Below are 24031 nucleotides of genomic sequence, written 5' to 3' on the forward strand. Positions count from 1 at the left end.
TATAAACCTACCCTGTTGTTTTTGGGGTGAATACTTAACGCTGATTAATGTCGTTCTGGATTAAACAGATATAGAGAAGGGAGATAACTTTTATTATATACCGATTCCACGAATTCAACAAACCGCGATCATGTCAGAGGAGAAAAAACCGTGAAAATTACAACCCGTGAAATTAATCCCCTATACAGTATTCAAAGTTGTTCAAATCATGACCCCCACCTCACAGGATATAGAGGGTGACAACAGGGAGTTATGCAAGTTATGCATAGCGTGCATGCAGGTTATTGAAACTGTTTTCGCCCTTTGAATAAAATTACAGCGGTTTAAGCGAGATAACTCTTATTAATAATCATATAGGTAAACTTCGGTATCTCGAACACTGATATGTCAGATACCAACAGGGTTCTCATTAAGTGCCGGCTACCGGCGATTTCACCGTCTACTTGTACACTGGCGCCGGTTATTTCACTTTCAAAAATCAGTAAAGAAAATCTGTGCTTCGGAAGAGAAATTTGGTTATCCCGTTTGTCTTGTTCACGTAGTGAATAAAAAACGTAAACATATAAAAATCGTTCTTATTTGACGGTTTCCTTGTAAGATTACGACCCCCTATTTTTAAAAACGTGGTGATGATACAGGAATCGCGATGGAAACACGGGCGATAACTCGAACTCCGTGCATCCGCAAAGATTCCAGAGAGTTCCGAAAGCAATCATGGCATGTCAGAAAAAAACCCATTGAGAATATTAGTTGAATTATTGTCTTTATTTGGATTAAAATTTAGGTTTAAAGGCATACGCAACCTAAAAAAAAAATTTGTTGTAATTAATTTTGAAGTTATTTCCAGTGCAAATCCCTTTGTATACTTAAAATTCGTTTCGGAACGATTCTGTGGTGAGGCCTTGTCCCGACCGAGACACAGTAAGATTATTCTAACTACCGATAGAAATACAGGCGCATCACTATTTTCTGACAAAGAATTGTAAGGGTGACTTTCTGTATGGATTTCAATGATACTTGCATATTTTTTTTTTTATAATTGTGAAAATACAGCGTACATATATCTAGTTAATAAGCTGCAGACACTCAGACTCTTTAGTATCCCATACATCTAAAGAATATAAACGTTTTCAATGAAATAACTGCTACAAAGAGCAACATTTTTTTTTTTTAAAAATCTTTATTCATAGCATACATATATAACAAAAATCAAGGAAGTTTTATAGATCATCATAGGCTGTGTGCTACTCCTGTGATTTTTTATTTATTTTTTTTAGCAAAATGGGCTCCTAAAAAGTGTCATATTGAGAACAAATGAAACAAGTCAAAATATGCCCAGGTAGGTCCCAGAAGCCACCTCCTGCAATGTAAGAAATAAAAATATAATGGGGAATCAAAGTTTTACATAGAAATATATAGGAAAAATCTTTGCAAATCTTTTTCTCAAGAACCACTGGGCCAGAAAAGCTGAAACTGATGTAGAAGCATCCTGGGGTAGTGTAGATTCAAGTTTGTTCAAATCATGACTCCCAGGGTTAGGGCGGGGCCACAATGGCCGACCAATGTTTTATTAGGTCACCTGAGTCACTCAGGTGACCTATTGCTATCTGTTTTCGTCCGTCGTCGTTCGTCGTCAATCGATCGTAAACTTTTGAACATTTTCAGCTTCTTCTCTGAAACCACTGAACCAATTTCAACCAAATTTGGTATACAGCATCTATGGGTGAAGGGGAACAAAAATTGTGAAATTAATGACCCCTGCCCCCCTGAGGGGTGGGGCCAAAACCACCAAAATTAATGCAATCTTTAAAAATCTTCTTCTTTACTCCTGGACATCTAGCAGTCAAACTATTGGCATGATGATAATCAGCATTGAGTCCTCTACCAAAATTGTGAAATTCATGGCCCCAGGGTCAGGGGTTCTAGTGCTAGGGCGGGGCTAAATAAGTATATAGTGAAAATGCATTATTTCTTTGAAAATCTTCTTCTCTGCTACTGGGTATAAGATAAACCAACTAAGTACATAGTTATGATGAGCAAGAGTGCCTTTACCAAAATTGTGAATTTTATGGCCCCAGGGTCAGGGGTTCTGGTGTTAGGGTGGGGCTCTCATTGATTATATAGTGAAAATTCATGAATTCTTTGAAAATCTTCTTCTCTGCTCCTGGGTATTAAATAAACTAACTAAGTGCATAGTTATGATGAGCAAGAGTGCCTCTAGCAAAATTGTGAATTTTATGGCCCCAGGGTCAGGGGTTCTGGTGTTAGGGCCGGGCTCTATAGATTATATAGTGAAAATACATAAATTCTATGAAAATCTTCTTCTCTGCTCCTGGGTATTAAATAAACTAACTAAGTGCATAGTTATGATAAGCAAGAGTGCCTTTACCAAAATTGTGAATTTTATGGCCCCAGGGTCAGGGGTTCTGGTGTTAGGGTGGGGCTCTCATAGATTATATATTGAAATTACATGAATTCTTTGAAAATCTTCTTCTCTGCTCCTGGGTATTAAAAAAAATTATAAAGTGCATAGTTATGATGAGTAAGAGTGCCTCTACCAGAATTGTGAATTTCATGGCCCCAAGCTCAGGGGTTCTGGTGTTAAGATGGGGCTCTATAGATTATATAGTGAAATTACATGAATTCTTTGAAAATCTTTTTCTCTGCTCCTGGGTATTAAATAAACTAACTACGGTAAGTGCATAGTTATGATGAGCAAGAGTGCCTCTACTAAAATTGTGAATTTTATGGCCCCAGGGTCAGGGGTTCTGGTGTTAGGGCAGGGCTCTATAGAATATATAGTGAAAGTACCTGAATTCTTTGAAAATCTTCTTCTCTGCTCTGGGTATTAAATAAACTAACTAAGTGCATAGTTATGATGGGCAAGAATACCTCTTCTAAAATTTTGAATTTCTTGGCCCCAGGGTCAGAGGTTCTTGTGTTAGGGCGGTGCTCTATAGATTTCATAGTGAAAGTACATGAATTCTTTGAAAATATTTCTGTTCTGCTCCTAGGAATTAAATAAACTAAGAACATATTTATGATGGGCAAGAATACCTCTTCCAAAATTTTGATTTTATGGCCCTAGGGTCAGAGTTCTAGTGATAGGGCGGGGCTCTATTGATTATATAGTGAAAATACATTAAATCTTTGAAAGTTTTCTTCTCTGCTCTTGGGTATTAAGCAGATGAACTACCTATATAGTTATGATGAGCAAGGGCCCTAATCTTCCAGAATTATGAATTTCAAGGCCCCATGATCAGGGATACCATGGGGGGGGGGGGGGGCTGTACTTATAATACTGAAACTGTATGAATTGTTTGAAATCTGCTCCTTGGTATAAATAAAATATTTTTGAAAAGCAAGGATGCCTTTTCAAAAATTGTGCAATGTGTGGATCTAGGCCTAAGGGTCAGGGGTTAATGTGTGATAGGGGTAAATTACTGATTATTGCTGAATATTACTGATTACTTGAAATTAATTTTTTGTTCCCTTACCCTGCCTATGGGTATTAAGTAAACAAACTAAGCAACTGCTAAGTGTATTGGTATGATGATCAATTATGCCTCTTTCAAAATTGTGAACGCTATAGGATCTGGTTTAAAACATGAATCAAATTAAATCACTGGAAAGTTGTTGCATAATGCTCAGGTGACCTATAAGGCCCATGGGCCTCTTGTACTATATTTATGATTTTAAAAATCCCAGGAATCTCGAACACGGAAATCTCGAATACCTTGCTCATTTACGGTCCCAATTGCTATAAACACATGCGTTATCTTGAAGTCCAATAAATGTCTTGCTTCTCTGAATTCACACCAATAATCCCATTATGCTCATTTTAAATTACATTCTGTTGAACATTTCGGTTATGTCCAGCACATGCATCATGGGACCATCACTGATAATTATATCTTCTTAGCCCCATGCTGTAATTTTTGGTTGTTAAATTTAAGTAACGCAGATCAGGTGATTTGTAGTTGCTGATAAAATGCACACTCAGATGGAGGATGACACGATAATGAAACACGCAGCTTAGGGACAATTACTGTAATACATTTAAATAATACAGATTGTAATTTTTATCAAAAATACACACTTAAACATATTATTATATATCAAAGAAAACTCAGAACACATCAAAGTGATATTGAAATCAAGACATTAAACAATTAAAGACATTACTTTGTGTATAAAAGTCGGCACCAAATGATGTTATTATTTATTATAATCAATCCCTACACTGTAAAGTGTCTTAGAGATGTATGATAAGAAATGGAAATTAGATAATTGAAATTTGTGTCAATCTGTTAATCAAGGCTACCTGATTTTCTTTCATCTTAACCAATTCATGATTATTGAACAATATTTGACGGGCGTATCATGCTGTGGCGGGGCACTTTATTATTGCTGTTGTAAAATTTCAATTCCCAACTGCTAAAGTACTTTCTCTTCCTTTGCTATAAGTACAAACCAGTAGAGCTTCAGTCTCGACAGAGACTTCTGGTTTTTAATTCATTCTGTAAGCTGCACCCTTATTGTTCTACCCCTTGGTGGGACCCTTGCTGACTGGTTGGTTTTCTAGTTCTGTTTATTTCTGGTGAAAAGTTTCAAGTCCAACTGCTACTTTTCTCTTTCTTTGTTATAAGTACAAACCAGTAGAGCTACAGTCTTGACAGAGACTTCTGGTTTAAAAAAATATTTGAATTGTAGGTCACAACCATATTTACCAACGGGGCGTGCAACAATATTTGGACAAGAAATCTCCTCAAAGGCTGATATTCTCTGCAGTAAATGGAATGATCCAATGAAAATACTCAGTATCTGTGAGGTAAAAGTTCTGCATTTATTTTAGTGGTTCCTAGGTATTTATATAACTTAAAAGTAGGTCACCTTGACTTACTTTTTGAACTTTATGACTTATCCTTCTCAAAACATTTAATCCCATTATTTCAGACACTGAGAGGTTTAGAATCTTCAAATCTTGTAAGTTGATGCATCTTGGAACCTTAAAACATATTTTTGAAAAAGTAGGTCATTGTGACCTACTTTTTGAACTTTGCAGGCATTGTTTTCTAATTGTTTAAAAGGCATATTTTGATTACCTTGAGACCTATGATTATCAAACTTAATCAGTAGATACATCTTGGGACTTCAAAAAACGTTGACCAAAAAGTATGTCACGGTGACCTACTTTTGACATTTTATGGCTTTATTTGAATATCTCTGGTATTTATTGGCTTAGAATCATCAAACTTTGTTAATTGATGCATCTTGGGTTTTCGAAGAGTGACGACCAAATAGTAGGTCACAGTGACCTACTTTTGACAATTTATGGCTTTATTTTAATATCTTTGGTACTTATTGGCTTAGAATAATCAAACTTTGTCATTTGATGCATCTTGGGTATTCTGAGAATGATGTTTAAAAAGTAAGTCACAGTGACCTACTTTTGACATTTTATGGTTATATTTAAGTAACTTGGGTATTTATGGCTTTATTTGAATATCTCTGGTATTTATTGGCTTAGAATCATCAAACTTTGTTATTGATGCATCTTGGGTTTTCGAAGAGTGACAACCAAAAAGTAGGTCACGGTGACCTACTTTTGACAATTTATGGCTTTATTTAAGTATTTCCGGTACTTATTGGCTTAGAATCATCAAACTTTGTCAGTTGATCCATTTTGGGTTTTCGGAGAATGAAGTCCAAAAAGTAGGTCACTGTGACCTACTTTTGACATTTTATGGCTTTATTTGAGTATTTCTGGTTTTATTATCGGTTTAGAATCATCAGAATTTGTGAATTGATGCATTTTGGGTTTTCGGAGAGTGATGACCAAAAAGTAGGTCACTGTGACCTACTTTTGAATATATCTTAGATACTTATTGGCTTAGAATCATCAAACTTTGTGAATTGATGTACCTGGGTTTTTCAGAGAATGTCGACCAAAAATTAGGTCACAGTGACCTACTTTTGACATATTATGGCTTTATTTAAGAACCTCTGGTATTTTATTGGTGAAGAATCATCAAACTTTCTTAGTTGATACATCTTGGGTTTTCAGAGAGTGACGACCAAAAAGTAGGTCACATTGACCTACTTTTGAATATCTCAGGTACTTAATTTTTTCAGTTTCAACAATTTCAATCGTTTTGCCTGAGGCTTAGAATCATCAAACTTTGTCAGTTGATGTATCTTGAATTTTCGAAAATCATCTACTAAAAATTAGGTCGCAATGATGTACTTTTGACATTTTATGGCTATTTCGAGTACTTATTGGCTTTGTATCATCAAACTTTGTCAATTATGCATATTGGGTTTTTGGAGAGTATAGACAAAAAAGTCAATCACAGTGACCTACTTTTAAATATATCAGATATTGGCATTAGAATCTTCAATCTTTGTCTATTAATGCATCTTGAGTCCTCAGAAAATTTCAATCTTGAAGTAGGTTAATGTGACCTACTTTTGTTTTTTAGCTCACCTGAGCCGAAGGCTCAAGTGAGCTTTTCTGATCACATTTTGTCCGTCGTCCGTCCGTCTGTCCATCCGTCTGTCTGTCTGTCCGTCTGTAAACTTTTCACATTTTCGACTTCTTCTCAAGAACCACTGGGCCAATTTTGACCAAACTTGGTACAAAGCATCCTTGGGTGAAGGGGAATTTAAATTGTTAAAATGAAGGGACATATCCCCTCGCAAGGGGAGATAATCAAGAAAAGACAAAAATAGGGTTGGGTCATTAAAAAATCTTCTTCTCAAGAACCACTGGGCCAGTAAAGCTGAAACTTATGTGGAAGCATCCTGGGGTAGTGTAGATTTTAAATTGTTCAAATCATGACCCTCGGGGGAAGGGCGGGGCCACAATGGGGAATCAAAGTTTTATATAGAAATATATAGGAAAAATCTTTGAAAATCTTCTTCTCAAGAACCAATGGGCCAGAAAAGCTGAAACTTATGTGGAAGCATCCTGGTATATTGTAGATTCTAAATTGTTCACATCATGACCCCCGGGGGAAGGGCGGGGCCACAATGGGGAATCAAAGTTTTACATAGAAATATATAGGAAAAATCTTTGAAAATCTTCTTCTCAAGAACCAATGGGCCAGAAAAGCTGAAACTTATGTGGAAGCATCCTGGTATAATGTAGTTTCTAAATTGTTCAAATAATGACCCCCGGGGGAAGGTTGGGGCCACAATGGGGAATCAAAGTTTTATATAGAAATATATAGGTAAAATCTTTGAAAATCTTCTTCTCAAGAACCAATGGGCCAGAAAAGCTGAAACTTATGTGGAAGCATCCTGGTATAATGTAGTTTCTAAATTGTTCAAATAATGACCCCCGGGGGAAGGTTGGGGCCACAATGGGGAATCAAAGTTTTATATAGAAATATATAGGTAAAATCTTTGAAAATCAAGAACCACTGGGCCAGAAAAAGTGAAGCTTATGTGGAAGCATTCTGGGGTAGTGTAAATTCTAAATTGTAGGAATCATGGCCCCTTGGGGGAAGGGTGGGGCTATTATAGGGAATCAAAGTTTTACATAGAAATATATAGGAAAAATCTTTGAAAATCTTCTTCTCAGGAACCACTGGGCCAAAAAAGATGAAACATATGTGCCCATGGAAGGATCATGGGGTAGTGTAGATTTCAAAATGTCTAAATTATGATCAGTGGGGTAGGGTGGGGATGCATTATGTATAACAAGGGGGAAATCTGGTAAAGAACAGAATGGTCAAAGCTTCTCAGGTGAGCGATGTGGCCCATGGGCCTCTTGTTTTTTGTATAGCTTTATTAAAATATCCTCAGTCTTAAGTCGGGCTAAAAATCATCAAACTTTGTCAATGGATGCAAGTTGGGTCTTACGATACTTAGGGTTAGAGGCTTCAAATAGAAGTGATTGATTGTACAATTTATCAGAAGAGCGATTCAAGGCCCTTGGGCCTCTTGCATTAAATTCCGAAGCATTATGATTATTCTGAGATTAAATAATACCCTGTTACAACCTTGTGTACATAAGAAGATATTATATGTTTTGTATTCTCACAGTTCAAATCTAAACTATAGTTGGGATATGGAAGTGGTAGAGTTAATTGTTTAGACATTTAACTTGTTTATCATCTCAATATCTGTAGTATGTAGAGATGTGTTTGCAAGTATTTTATATATTCTTTATCATTTGATGTAAATTATTTCAGGAAATTCATTCAACTGTACATTTTCAGGAAAAATCTACTGAGGTAAAAAAAAAAAGTAAAAAGTAAAAACAAAGAGAATTCAAGACATTTCACACCTTAAGGGGGCCGACTATAGTTTCCATTGCGCAATATTTCGCGCATCATAGTAAAATGAAGCGTATTTACTGTTTTAATGCAACTTTTTTCGCTTGATTAATAAAAATAAACAAAAATAAGAAATTATAAGTATTAAAATGTAATTACAATTTGATATAACTGATTTTTTAACCCATTTTGCAATTGATAGGTAGGTTGACGTCGTTGCAGTGTGTTTTTGACGTTATGGTAATCTGTAACTATTAAAGAAAGGGGTAATGAAAATATCATTAAAGAAAAAGTAATAAGCATACGCTCTTGAAATTTAAAACATAGAAATTTGAGAATATCTCCAATATTTTACTATGTTTTCATGAGAATCCATTGTGTACGTCATATTTTGTAATATTCTATAAAATTAGTAAAATTTGTTAATTTTTTGCATTTTGAGATGCCCCCTCTGGTAACAAGATGGTAGAATTTTGTGTTTCTTACATATATTGTATATTATAGTATTACTCAACAAATATTATAGTTTGAACAAAATGTCTATTGTAGTATTTGTATAATTTGCTTTAAAGTGCTAAAAATTGGCATTTTCCTATATAATCCTGTAGTAAATTTACCTGTATTTTGAGACGGTCCCTCAAAAATACCTGGACGGTAGATTTCCCTCAAACTTTGCATGTGCACTGAAGTTAATGTAAGTTATACATGGTATAAAAATGAAGAGTTTCGCTATTGTAGTTTTCTCACATTAAAACTATAGTCGGCCCCCTTAATTGGATCATTGTGACAGTTTTAATTGCTTATATTTTGATGTTTTGTTGGAAATCATATAATCCATTTCTGTTCTTTAAAAGTTTTATTCACCAATCTATATCTAATGACTTTCTGTCTCCTTGTCTTTCACCTGTCACATTCTTTTATGACACATGAAATAATCTTCTTGTCAAGAATTGCAATGCTACAATTTGTGTTGTTTCTATGTTTAAAACCTTATGTAATACATATATAGTGTATATTAATTTTTTTAGGTCACCGGAGTAAACTCAGGTGACCTATTGCTATCCGTTGGCGTCCGTCGTCGAGCGTCATCCGTCGTGCGTTAACATTTGAACATTTTCAGCTTCTCCTCTGCAACCACTGATTCAATTTCAATCAAATTTGGCACAAAGCATCTATGGGTGAAGGGGAACAAAAGTTGTGAAATTCATGGTCCCTGCCCCCCTGGGGCCTGAGGGGTGGGGCAAAAACCACTAAAATTAATGAAATCTTTAAAAATCTTTTTCTTTACTCCTGGACATCAAGCAGTCAAACTGTTTGCATGATTGTAATAAGCATTGAGTCCTCTACCAAAATTGAGAAATTCATGGCCCCAGGGTCAGGGGTACTAGTGCTAGGGTGGGGCTAAAAATGTATATAGTGAATGCCTTATTTCTTTGAAAATCTTCTTCTCTGTTCCTGAGTATTAAATGAACAAACTAAGTACATAGTTATGATGAGCAAGAGTGCCTCTACCAAAATTGTGAATTTTATGGCCCCAGGGTCAGGGGTTCTGGTGTTTGGGCGGGGCCCTATATTGATTATATAGTGAAAATGCATTATTTCTTTGGAAATCTTCTTCTCTGCTCCTGGGTATTAAATAAACCAACTAAGTACATACTTATGATGAGCAAGAGTGCCTCTACCAAAATTGTGAATTTTATGGCCCCAGGGTCAGGGGTTCTGGTGTTAAGGTGGGGCTCTCTAATGATTATATAGAGAAAATGCATTATTTCTTTGAAAATCTTCTCTGCTCCTGGGTATTAAATAAACCAACTAAATACATAGTTATGATGAGTAAGAGTGCCTCTACCAAAATTGTGAATTTTATGGCCCCAGGGTCAGGGGTTCTGGTGTTAGGACGGGGCCCTATTGATTATATAGTGAAAATGCATATATTCTTTGAAAATCTTCTACTCTGCTTCTGGGTATTAAATAAACTATCAAAGCACATAGTTATGATGAGCAAGTTGCCTCTACCAAATTTGTGAATTTTATGGCCCCAGGGTCAGTATTATGGTGTTAGGGCGGGCTTTATTGATTATATAGTGAAAATACATTAATTCTTTGAATATCTTTTTCTTTGCTTCTGGGTTTTATGCCAATGATCCAAGTATATATATTTCTGATAAAAAAAGGTGCATCTAGCGAAATGATTATTTTTTATCCCCCCCCCCCCCCCCCCTGGGTCGGGGGGGGGGGGGGGTTACATAGTCTGAAATTAAATTTATGCTTTGAAATCTGCTCTTTGGTATTAATCAACCATTTTATGATAAAATTTGCAAAATTTTGAAATAAGTGGCCCCAGGGTCAGTGGTTCTTTTTGGGTGAGGTAAAAAACTGGTTATAAAGTGGAAATGCATTTTCTCTTTGTTTATACTCCGATCAATCTCTGGGTATTAAGTAAATAGAGTAAGCATGCTAAGTTTATAATAATGATAAGCAATAGTGCCTCTTTCAAAATTGTGAATTTCATGATTTCTGGTTTAAAACACGAACCAAAGTTATTTGTTTGAAAGTTGTTACACAATACTCAGGTGACCTATAAGGCCTGTGGGTTTCTTGTTTTAGCTTATTTTGTTATTTGTTTACTAGAAATTAAAAGTTAATGCATTTAAAAAACAAAGAAAGCATAAGTTGCATTTTTTTCTACACTATTTTAATTCTCATATGCATTGATCTTAGAACGTGTATTGGTTCCATCCTTTTTAGACTTTGTCTAATCAAGGTTTTTACTATTCTCAGTGTTACCTTATGTAAAATGTTGATAAAAGGACATGTATAATTTTTAACCATAAGATTTCTCCAAAAACTTTTATTTCATAAATTTTATGTATTATATATACATTATTGTATCCTCATTTCCTATGACATCTAGTTACTCTAGTAGCTGAAAATGCAGATATAGACTATACCAGCACCATCTTTAATTTTGAGTTACTTCCCTTAGAATAGATTGACATTCTTAATGGTAGAGAGACAGTCTCACTAGCTGTTTCATTAATGTAATTTACTTTATTGGAAACACAAGGGGAGATAATTACAAGTTAATGAGAAATTGATCTATAAAATCTTCTCATGAACCAAATACAGGTCCAGGAAATATGACTGATTGATTGTACATTGTTTAACACCCCTCTCAAGAATTTTTCACTCATATAGAGATGCAACCACTTACCGACAGAGAGCTGCAAATGTTGTCCTATACTTGGCACTCAGGGCCATTGAGCAGGGAGGAATCTTTTTCATGCCAGCATCTACTGCGACACAGGACCTCGGTTTATACGGTCTTATCCAAAAGACCAGTCTCCATGTCCCACAGTGGGATTCAAACCCAGGACGTAAGGATCAACTCCTTGCTTCACGACTCTAAAGAGCAGACGCTGTAACCACTGCACTATGTGGGCGAGTCCAGGAAATATGAAAATCATGTGGAATCATTCTCAGGTTGTGTACATGACCCTCAGGGGAAGGATGGGGCCGCTATGGGGGATCAAAGTTTTGTATAGGAATAGTATGGGAAAATCTTTAGAAATCTTCTCTTTCTAGGATTTATATGGAAGGAATGGGTTATTGAAATTTTTAAAAGCTTACAGACCAGTTTTATCCAAAAGAGAGAAATTCATTAAGGCTTCCCTTCACACCAAAGTGTGTAAGGTTAATTAGAAGGGCAGGAGCAAATGCTGAGCTAACAATAATTGAGCACAACAAGAACCAAAGGTGCACTCCTGTGTTTCATGCATGAAACTCTACTTAATATCTTTTCAACAGCACGATTTAATAATATTGTTGTTCTGTATAGCTAAGTAATAGTGGTATAATAAAAATAGCAAAATAATCAGATTTAATTATGTACAATACCTATGTTTTCAGGGAACAGATGGAGAACAATTATTTTTGAGATTAATATTATAATATTGCTTAAATATCTATTAAGACTTTATTAATGCATAATCAAAGTTAAATTTCTTTTTTTAAATTATATTTGAGATTAAAGAATATGAATCTTCAAAATAGGTAAAAAGAAAAAGTCCTGAAGAAGGAGCAGACTTTTCACCAGTTAAGAAAAAATTACGATCAGCAGCATCAACATTAGAAACTGTTAATGAGGAGGCAAGTTCCAGTACAGGCTTAGTCCCTGGTCTGTCGTCTGATGTATATGCCCAGCACGTTGGAGAACTGCTAGCCTATTTTGAAAGTTCTGTTTCACCAAATGGCCTTATTGGAATGGTTGTACAGAAGACAAATGTAAGTAAAATATGTAAGTAACACATGTAACATTCAACTCTTCAGAATTCATTGCAGTTGATTAGAATCCTCATTCAGCGGCACCCTATAGTGATTAGTCTGTTCCTCTGTCTAGCTGTTTGTCTATTCATCTGATACCACTTGATCAAAACTAGCTGCAATAATGTAGCCATCTCCGATTTTTTTAATCTGTTATTTTCTGGAGAGGGCTACAATTCCATCGCATCTTCGTAATGGTGCAAATGTATTTTCTTGATATGGGCGATTGAAGGCAAAATAAATTATTTTTACATTAAACTTACTTCTTATAAGACGGAATTTTTGTTCACTGTCAACAACATAGTCTTTTAAACTCGAAAACCATGTAAAATAAATCTGTGTCTTTCCCAGCTGCAATATTCAGCAGCCATGACAGTTCACGTGTGACGTAGTGAGACTTTCGCTTGAAATTTGGAACAACTAGATAAAGCAAATGTCGATGTTTATAAAGGATTGTGCTATAATATATCACAAAAGCAACGATAAATAAAACCATTTCAAGTGTTATTTTTGCGCATACAGCGATGCGTATCCTTAAAATAAGGGAATTCCTAGTAGATCCGCTCCTATAGAACCTAAATTCTTATTGGCTGTCCCAAAATACAATCCATCAAGGTCAGTAAACATGGCGGATAAATTCAAGTTAAGCTGTTGACACACAAGAAAAATAACCGATATATGGATTGTTGTGAATATTTTTGGATTGATTTATGTTTTGCATATAATTACATTTTTGGATTCCAGGTAAGAGATGATAATAAAATAGCTGTTTACTGATAATTTGAGTCGAAATCCGTACGGTAATGATCCACTGCCGCATCTGCGCCATTAGAAAGATCCTAAGGAGTTGTAGCCCTCTCCCCAAAAAAAGATCGGAGAGGGCTACATTATTGCAGCTAGATCAAAACATATTTTTCTCCACTAGGCTCATTCAGACTCTTATTACACCCAGTGGATCCTGTAAGTAAAGGGTGTGCTGTGACCTTTAAACTAAGTTTTTAGGTCTTTGGTCATTACTCAAGGTCCTAACTAATTTTTAGCTGGGCTTATTGCTCAAAGAGCAATTGCAGGTTTTTGTCAGCCTGTTTATGACAGGAAGTCCAACCCATAGTCACCAATTTAAAGTTACGTGTAAATATAGTACTTACTCTCAACCACTTTTGAGATAATACAAACGCTAAATAAAGCAAAAAAATCATTGCCAAATTTGTCACAGGGTATTCTTGGCACTCCCGTTTGTACTACAACTTGGGTTGTGACCCTTAAACAAAGGGAGATAATCAGGTAAATAAAACCTTAAGCTTGTTGCTTAAAAATCTTCTCATCGAGTTTAATGGACCGGCATACCCTACGGCTGAAAGTTATATTCTATAAAAGAGACATCCCTCCTCATACATTTTCGCCTGGTCGTAGAGTTTTCTCATGTCAAATTTCTTTTTTAACTTGTGATGAAAGTGAAAAGAGGGGGGGGGGGGGTGTATTTAAGTCGTTTATTTTACTTGCTCATAAATAATTTTTTCAAAGATTAATCATTGATTTTAAAAAAAAATGCTAATTTGTGTGTGATAGGATAGCTACAGGTATCTAAATTTACAAATTACAATGCAAAATTAATCAGGAATATTATTCCCCCCCCCCCAAATCTTATGTTTTGTTATAGAAAGTGCGTTAATTTCAACAAAATATATTCAGTATAATTATTTATGATTAATATTGCGATATTAATAACGAAAGTTTACTTAAGTGTTAGAAAGATGTATAAGGCAAAGAATTCTGATCAAATAAACCACACTTTTTAAGGACATCCTCACACTAAGTCTTGTATTCTACTTGATCTAAAAAAAAATGTGTAACAGGAAACGGCTCAAGTGAGCTTTTCTGATCACAATTTGTACATTGTCTGTCGTTGGCGTTGGCATTGTCGTCGTCGTAAACTTTTCACATTTTCATCTTCTTCTCAAGGACCACTGGGCCAATTCCAACCAAACTTGTCACAAAGTATCCTTGGGTGAAGAGGATTCAAGTTTGTTCAAATGAAGGTCTACGCCCTTTTCCAAGGGGAGATAATCATGAATTAGAGATAAAAAATTATTGGCATTTTTAAAAAATCTTCTTCTCAAGAACCACTTGGCCAGGAAAGATGAAACTTATGTGGAATCATCCTTAGGTAGTGTAGATACAAGTATGTTCAAGTCATGACCCCCGGGGGTAGGGCAGGGCCAAAATGGCCGACCAAAGTTTTACATAGGAATATATAGGAAAAATCTTCAAAAATCTTCTTCTTCTCAAGAACCACTGGGCCAGGAAAGATGAAACTCATGTGGAATCATCCTCAGGTAGTGTAGATTCAAGTTTGTTCAAGTCATGACACCCGGGAGTAGGGCGGGGCCAAAATGGCCGACCAAAGTTTTACATAGGAATATATAGGAAAAATCTTCAAAAATCTTCTTCTCAAGAACCACTGGGCCAGGAAAGATGAAACAGAACAGAAACATGAATCATGAAATTAAAACCAACAACTTTGCAATATTTTAAATTAAATTTATTTGGTACCCATATACACAGTTACCCACTTAATCAACATATTTCAGTTATACTTATTTGGTACCCATATACACTTACCCACTTAATCATCAACTACAGTGGAAACTGATAATTCGAGAAAAACTAAGGTTACATATAGGCACTACACCTGAAATGATGATTTACTTGAATTCCAAGATAAATAATTATTCCGAGATTAAATAATACCTTGTTATGGGTGCAGGTCTAGCTATTACCAAGAAACTATAAGGCTTATATAAACCAAACTTGCACAAGTGATGCATCAAGGGGTGAAAACTCTCAAAGTTGCTTCAGAAGCTGGATCTTAATTAGGTTTTCATGTTGAAGAACCAGTTTGAAGTTTTTATATAGGCCTATTCCAAAGTATCAAATCAAAATTGCATAAATTTTGCATTTTTGAATGTACACTTTTTGTTGGTTAATTGTGTGACTTTGCCTTACTTAAAGACAACATTCGCTGAGGTGAGCTCTGTAATCTTTGATTACCTATGTTTGAGATTGCTTATGCCTTTTATCCCCAAAAACAATCCATATAAAGATGAAAAGCCAATTAATTTCTCAACGTTTTTCTTTGCTTCAAATTTACCTGCCATGTTTACATTCGGAACTCTCTAGATTGTCCGTAGTAAATGTATGACTTATCGCCCGTGTTTCTTTTGCTACATTGCAAATACACGGAATGAATTCTCGTTAAACAGGGCTCGAGGACAATTTCAGAATGTTCTATCTAATTAATTGTTGTTAACTTCGTCTTTGGGCGCCATTTTTGTTGACCTCTTTCCTTTTCGTTTTTACATGCATTGTTAATGCGTGCGTATTTGTTTTGTTCAAATCGTACACGTTTATTTGGGCGAGTATATTTGGGCGACAATCGATTATGAAAAAGGTAATTGATAATCGGAATTGAACACCAAAAAACGATCAACAATCGATCGTCGGCGACAATCGTTTCATCACTAGATCATATAGTGATAAAACATTTTGTCTATGAAAATCTTTTTCTCTACTCCTTGGTGATAAGCAGATGAACTAATATATAGTTATGATGTGCAAGGGCTCTTCTTCCAGAATTGTGAATATCAAGGCCCCTGGGTCAGGGATACCAAAGGGGGGGGGGGGTCTTCTTATATACTGAAAATGAATATGCGAGTTTCGAGATTGAAACTCTCCTACGTTAGAGGCGCAAAAAGTACCCATTTCAGCATGGAGATGGGACAGGTTGTATACAAAAGTGCATAGATAAAAGAACGATATTTATGGCTTTTAAAATTTATTAAATGTTATAGAAAGATAATAATGTTAGGCAGTGATGCATTTGATGATTTTAGCAAGCTCAACTATGCATATTTACAAATCTACTAACAATTTTTGGGTATTTACAAACAAAAAAAAGTCGTAGTCTTTATAAATAGAAACCAATTTTCTTTATTGTACGAACATTTTCTAAAAAGTTAATATTTTATAAGTTATGATATGGAAAAAATCAATATGTCATTTAGATTCCCGACCTGCAATGATCAGATGCATGTGTGCTACTGTATTTCTCTCGACGGAAAAGTCTCGCATCCAGTGATATTTTCTTCTTTGTTTCGATTATTTTGCTTAAAAAATGATGCCTTTACTTTAATTCGGTTATTCTCAAGTTTCTCAAGTTGTAGAGTGCATCCTAACAATCGTGTAGTTATGATAAACCGGTATATCGATGATGCAGTGTATCCAACATACACAGTATCAAATATCTGTCCCACCTGTTTTGTTTATGTGGCAATGAAACTCCTCTCTTTAACAAAAGAGTGCATCAAGGGAGACATTGATTGATTAATTGTATATTGTTTAACGTCCCTCTCGAGAATTTTTCACTCATATGGAAACGTCACCACTTGCCGGTGAAAGGCTTCCAAATTTTGACCTTTACTCGGCACTCAGGGCCATTGAGCAGTGATGGATCTTTATCGTGCCAACGCACACAGGGCCTCGGTTTTTAAGGTTTCATCCGAAGGACCCGCAACTTTCACTTCAAAGTGCCGAGCGCATGGCAAAGAAACAGTTGCTACCAATTTTAACGACTAGGTCAGTCGCGGCCGAGATACAAACTCACAACCTCCCCTCACAAAGCGAGCTCTCTACCGACTGAGCTACCGTGAATGGTCAAGTGAGATAATCTCGAAACTTGCGTATTGTTTGAAATCTGCTCCTTGGGAACATTTTTGATAAGCAAGTGTGCCTTTTCAAAAATTGTGCAATGTGTAGACCTAGGGTCAGGGGTTCATGTGTGATAGTGGCACTCCTGATTATTGCTGATTATTATACCTCTATTGATAATACTTGAATTTGATTGGCTGGTAAGAAAACTTTAAAACACAACATTGACTCCTAATGGTACTGTTTACAGCAGTACTGACCGGTTTATTCTACCTATTCCCACTTTTGAAAATCATGTAAAAAATGTCAGATTTTTTGTGGGAATAGGTGGAATTCTGTGTAAACAAATAATTGACTATGTTCTTAAATTTAGGTATTAAGTTGCTTTTTATACCCCCCGCAAACGAAGTTTAGGGGGGGTATATTGGAATCACCATGTCCGTCTGTCTGTCCGTCTGTCCGTCTGTCTGTAGACAAGATTTTGTCCTGACCGTTTCTCAGATACTATTGCATAGATTTGTCTGAAAATTTGTACACTTATTATTCACCATATGAAGGTGTGCACCTGGTATTTTCATCATGATTGAATAATTTTTCTGCATTTTACAGGTGTTTTTTTTCATTTTTATTATGTGGTTTTGTCCTGACCTTTACTCAAAGACTATTTCATAGAATTGTATGAAAATTTGTACACTCATTATTTACCATATGAAGATGTGCACCTGGTATTTTCAACATTATTTGATAATATTTCTGCATTTTACAGGTTTTTTTTTTTTTCATTTTTATTGACTTAGTCATTTTGGGTTTATTTCTAAGGTTTGAGACACAGAATCTAGAACATCTGTACAAAAATGTGAACTACAGCTTAAAACTATTCATTAAAACAAAAACAAAAAAAAATCACCAAGTATTAAAAACAATTTTTACATTACACAGCAGATAGTGTAAATCCATTTGTCCCTTGGGACTAATGAGTGGACATCATCCAGTTAGAGATAAATTAATGAGTTCAGTGTGGGAAGTTGTTAGGGCATCTTTGATCAAGCGTGTGTTATCTATATCTCCTGGGAATTTAAAGATCTCTGTTCTTTATTTCTCTTAATTGTGATTTATTGTCTGTCGTAGTAAATAGTTACTGGATGACCAGCCTTTCATTTTTAAAATGAATTTGATATAAAGTTATCAAGATTAATTTGATTTTGTAATAAATTGATTTTTTTTTTTAAACAATCAATGCAGAATGTCATGTCTCAAAAAGATGACAGATAGTTGCAATTTATTTTTTCAAAGTATTAAAAAACAATGTAACTACAATGTATTGGTATTGATGTTTTATTAGGTTGTTCCTTGGTTTCATTCATTAAAAAAAATATAATGAGCAATTATTTTTTCACTCTAAATGTTAATAAGAAAACACCTCTTAGATCCATAAAATATTAGTGATTTGGCACCTCTGAAAAACCCAGCGGGGGGTATTTGTCCGTTTTGGACAGTTCTAGTTTTTTTTGTAAGATCTTTTTATTATTTCAAAAATCCTATTTTTCATATTTTCTCATAGATGTATTCATTATTTTCTGTCTTAAAATGTACAAAATACAGGTAAATTTAAATATCTATTGTTATTTGCAAGTGGGAATAGGTGGAATTGAGATTTTTAAAAAGTGGGAATAGCTAGAAGACACCGTACTGACCTAGGAATCATTGCACGTGGGCTATAATGACCGGTCATTATTTTTAATGACCGCTAAAAATTTCGTTAATGCATAAAATAATAATTATTTGAAAAAAAAAATGTTTTTAAAATTGTGCATGGTCTGTTTTGCATTACCATACAGAATATGGTAGGCCTAGAATTTTACGAATTATCGTTACAATTCAGTTCAATAGAATATAGAGACGGCTCTTTAAAGAGTTGAATTCTATGTAAGATTTTAACTGTGTACAGGAAAAGTAATCGGTAGTTATAACAATGCATGTCGCTATCAACCAAATATTGTTTTAATCAGTAAATCACGATGCAAAAAACTTACACGACTTGCAGACGTCAATGTAAACAACTTCACTATCCGGTCTGTAGCGAATCCCAATCCCGATCAAAGAAAGAATTGATAACGGTTAGAGATTCAAACTTCTCAATATATATCGGTATAATAAAACGATTAATTACCCCTTGTGAGTTCAACATGGTGAAATAAGGACCCTTGACCTGGCCCAATAAATGACATGCCCTGACCTCGGCCGCTACGTGGCCTCGGTCAGGTCAAGTCACCTCGTGGGCCAGGTCTCGGGTCCTTATTTCACCATGTCGACCTCACAAGGGATAATTAATTGTATAATATTTTGTTCCCCTCTCTGATTATGGGTATTAAGTAAACAAACTAAACAATTGCTAAATGTATTGTTATGATAAGCATGATGGTGCCTCTTTCAAAATTGTGAATGCCATAGCTTAAATCATGAACCAAAGTCAATCAATTTAAAGTTGTTGCATGATGCTCAGGTGACCTATAAGGCCCATGGGCCTCTTGTTGAAATCATGACTTTATTTAAGTTACTCAGGTCTTTTTTTTCTACTAATCATCAGACTTTGTCAAGTTGATGCATTTTGGATCTCAGGAAATGTCAACTGAAAATTAGCTCAGCATGACCTACTTTTGGAATTTCAAGCTTTTATCTTAATATTTCAAATAATAAGCATCTCAAAATCATCAAACTTTGTCAGTTGAGGCATTTTGGGGTTTTTTTAGTATGTTCTTCAAAAAGTAGGTCACTGTTACCTATTTTTGAAATCATAATTTTATTAGGTCACCTGAGTCACTCAGGTGACCTATTGCTATCCGTTCTCGTCCGTCGGCGTGCGTCGTGCGGTGTGCGTCGTGTGTTAACATTTGAACATTTTTAGCTTCTTCTCTGAAACCGCTTAACCAATTTCAACCAAATTTGGCATATAGCACCTATGGGTGAAGGGGAACAAAAATTGTGAATTCCATGGTCCCTGCCCCCCTGGGGCCTGAGGGGTGGGGCTAAAACCACCAAAAATAATGCAATCTTTAAAAATCTTCTTCTTTACTCCTGGACATCAAGCAGTCAAACTGTTGGCATCATTGTAATAAGCATTGAGTCCTCTACCAAAATTGTGAAATTCATGGCCCCAGGGTCAGGGGTTCTGGTGCTAGGGTGGGGCTATATAGATCATATAGGGAAAGTGCATTATTTCTTTGAAAAACTTCTTCTCTGCTCCTGGGTATTAAATAAAGTAACTAAGTACATAGTTATGAAGAACAAGAGTGCCTCTTTCAAAATTGTGAAATTCATGGCCCCAGGATCAGGGGTTCTGGTGTTAGGGCGGGGCTCTATTGATTATATAGAGAAAATGCATTAATTCTTTGAAAATCTTCTTCTCTGCTCCTGGGTATTAAATAAATTTACTAAGTATATAGTTATGATGAGCAATAGTGCCTCTTTCAAAATTGTGAATTTCATGGCCCCTGGGTCAGGGGTTCTGGTGTTAGGGCAGGGCTCTATTGAGTATATAGTGAAAATGTATTAATTCTTTGAAAATCTTCTTCTCTGCTCCTGGGTATTAAATAAAGTAACTTAGTACATATTTATGATGAGCAAGAGTGCCTCTTCCAAAATTGTGAATTTCATGGCCCCAGGGTCAGGGGTTCTGGTGTTAGGGCAGGGCTTTATTGATTATATACATTAGTTAAAATGCATTAATTCTTTGAAAATCTTCTTATCTGCTCCTGGGTATTAAATGAACTAATTTAGTACATAGTTATGATGAGCAAGAGTGCCTCTTCCAAAATTGTGAATTTCATGGCCCCAGGGTCAGGGGTTCTGGTGTTAGGGCGGGTCTCTATTGATTATATTGTTAAAATGCATTAATTCTTTGAAAATCTTCTTATCTGCTCCTGGTTATTAAATGAACTAATTTAGTACTTAGTTATGATGAGCAAGAGTGCCTCTTCCAAAATTGTGAATTTCATGGCCCCAGGGTCAGGGGTTCTGGTGTTAGGGCGGGGCTCTATTGATTATATAGTGAAGATGCATTAATTCTTTGAAAATCTTCTTATCTGCTCCTGGATATTAAATGAACTAAGTTAGTACATATTTATGATGAGCAAGAGTGCCTCTTCTGAAATTATGAATTTCATGGCCCCAGGGTCAGGGATTCTGGTGTTAGGGTGGGGCTCTATTGATTATATAGTGAAAAGGCATTAATTCTTTGAAAATCTTCTTCTCTGCTCCTGGGTATTAGATAAACTAACTTAGTATATAGTTATGATGAGCTAGAGTGCCTCTTTCAAAATTTTGAATTTCATGGCCCCAGGATCAGGGGTTCTGGTGTTAGGGCAGGGCTCTATTGATTATATAGTAGAATTGCAATAATTTTCTCTGCTCCTGGGTATTAAGTACATAGTTATGAAGAACAAGAGTGCCTCTTTCAAAATTGTGAATTTCATGGCCCCAGGGTCAGAGGTTCTGGTGTTAGGGTGGGGCTTGATTGATTATATAGTTAAAATGCATTAATTCTTTGAAAATCTTCTCTGCTCCTGGGCATTAAATAAAGTAACTTAGTACATAGTTATGATGAGCAAGAGTGCCTCTTCCAAAATTTTGAATTTCATGGCCCTTGGGTCAGGGGTTCTGGTGTTAGGGCAGGGCTCTATTGATTATATAGTAGAATTGCATTAATTCTTTGAAAATCTTTTTCTCTGCTCCTGGGTATTAAATAAACTAACTAAGAACATAGTTATGGTGAGCATGACTGCCTTTTCAGAAATTGTTTCATGGCCCTTGGGTCAGGGGTTCTGGTGTTAGGGCAGGGCTCCATTGATTATATAGTAAAATTGCATTAATTCTTTGAAAATCTTCTCTGCTCCTGGATATTAAATAAACTAAGTACATAGTTATGATGAGCATGGCTGCCTCAGAAATTATGAATTTAATGGCTTCTGGGTAAGGGGTTCTGGTGTTAGGGCGGGGCTTTATTGATTAGATAGGGAATTGGCATGAATTCTTTCAAAATCTTGTGTGCGCCTGGGTATTTTTCAAACAAAGGAAGTGCATGGTTATGATAAGGAAGAATGCCTCATGGCCTTTGGGTCAGGGGTTCTGGTGAGGGGGAAAGAGCTCTATTGATTATATATAGTGAAAATGCATAATTTCTTTCAAAATATTTTTTCTACTACTGGTTATAAAGTAAAGAAACAAGTGTATAGTTATAATGAGAAAGGGTGCTTCTTCCAGAATTGTGAGTTCGTGGCCAATGGGTCAGATGTTCTGGGTAAGGATGGGGCTTTATTTATTTAATTTTATGGTGAAAATGCATTTCTTTGAAAATCTTCTATGCTTCTGGGGATGTTCAAGGCAAACAGAGTAAAAGTTTTAATATGCAAGGGTATTTTTACCAGATTTTTGAACACCTGGACCATTTAGTCAAGTGTTCTAGTCCTGGCCAGGGCTCTATTAACTTGTATTCTGCTGAGCAAAGTTATTCCCCTTTGCCATTCACCTTTGATAATTAATCAATGTAAATAATGTATTTGAAAGCTTAATAGAATAAGAGAATTATGCAAGATAATTTATTGTATAATGAAAATGTACTTTCATAGATTTAATGACTTGGAAAGTCAGATAGGCAGATAGATACTAGACCAATTATTTTGTTGATGCTAATCATACTATTTTTCTTGCTTTTGGGCAACAAAGCTTCACTTTTCAGTTTATGGATCCTCTAAATTGTTGTATTGTACTCAGGTGACCGTTAAGGTCCTTGGGCCTTTTGTTTAAGTTACTCAGGTCTTATTCGCTAACAATCATCAAACTTTGTCAAGTTAATACATCTTGGATCTCAGAAAATCTCAACTGAAAAGTAGCTCAACATGACCTACTTTTGGAAATTTAAGACAATTTCTAATTATTTCAAATAATAAGAGTATTATTATCATCAAACTTTGTCAGTTGAGGCATTTTTAGTATGTTTTGCAAAAAGTAGGTTACTGTGACTTTCTTTTGGAATTTCATAGTCTCTTGGCCATACTTGAGTTATGAAGATAATAAAAGGATTCCAATCATCACACTTTGTCAGTTGATTCAAAGTATGTTCAGAGTATTTTAAACAAAATGCAAGTCAAGATAACCTACTTTTGGAATCCAAGGCTTTATTTTAATATACAGGATACTTAGAGGCTACAAATAGAAATTATAGATTGTGCAATTTATCAGTAGAGCCTCTTGTTTTGTTGAAGATTTATTAGTCAAATTTTTTTTGCAGGTTTTGTTTACTTTGCTGAAAATCAATCCAGAGAGCTATGAAAAAATTAAAACAAGAACCAATCCTGGATCTGTGAAGTTTGATACAACAAAGTACGAAGAACCAATATTATTTTACACAAAGCAGTTTAATTACTTAAAGAGGGAAGACCGTAAAATGATCTTCAAAACATTGATTGCTATGAGAATGATGGAAGTTAAAGCCCCCCGTTAATGTTAGGATTACTAAATATCTTAGGCATTACAAATGATAAAGTGAGTTTTTAGCAGCTTTTTCTAGCTGTTTCCATTACTAGCTCTTCTGAGGCAAAGGCTCAAAGAGCTAATGCTATGGCTATTTGTTCGGTGTGCATAACCTTTTTTTTAGAATATGGGCCATAACTCCTTGGGCAATTATTGTCAAATTTGTCAAAGGGTATCCTTGACTCAAGGGC

The 24031-nt window shown here is 35.4% G+C and overlaps 1 protein-coding gene across 4 annotated transcripts in view; it reads left to right on the forward strand.

Annotated features, from left to right (window-relative positions):
• Positions 1 to 24031, forward strand: part of LOC133192075 (uncharacterized) — a 54815-nt gene that overhangs the window by 14004 nt on the left and 16780 nt on the right. Inside the window, exons 3-6 of one of the 4 annotated variants that reach the window (XM_061327923.1) lie at positions 4714 to 4831; positions 8226 to 8240; positions 12336 to 12566; positions 23599 to 23690. In XM_061327923.1, the coding sequence (XP_061183907.1) occupies positions 4714 to 4831; positions 8226 to 8240; positions 12336 to 12566; positions 23599 to 23690 (456 nt within the window). Of the gene's footprint in view, positions 1 to 4713; positions 4832 to 8198; positions 8241 to 12335; positions 12567 to 23598; positions 23691 to 24031 lie in introns of all 4 variants that reach the window. The other 3 variants (XM_061327921.1, XM_061327922.1, XM_061327924.1) reach the window with 3 other exon arrangements.

Source organism: Saccostrea echinata, unplaced genomic scaffold (genome assembly GCF_033153115.1).
Source record: "Saccostrea echinata isolate AGI-Se365-2 ecotype Australia unplaced genomic scaffold, CSIRO_AGI_Sech_v1 ptg000025l, whole genome shotgun sequence".
Classification (NCBI taxonomy): domain Eukaryota; kingdom Metazoa; phylum Mollusca; class Bivalvia; order Ostreida; family Ostreidae; genus Saccostrea; species Saccostrea echinata.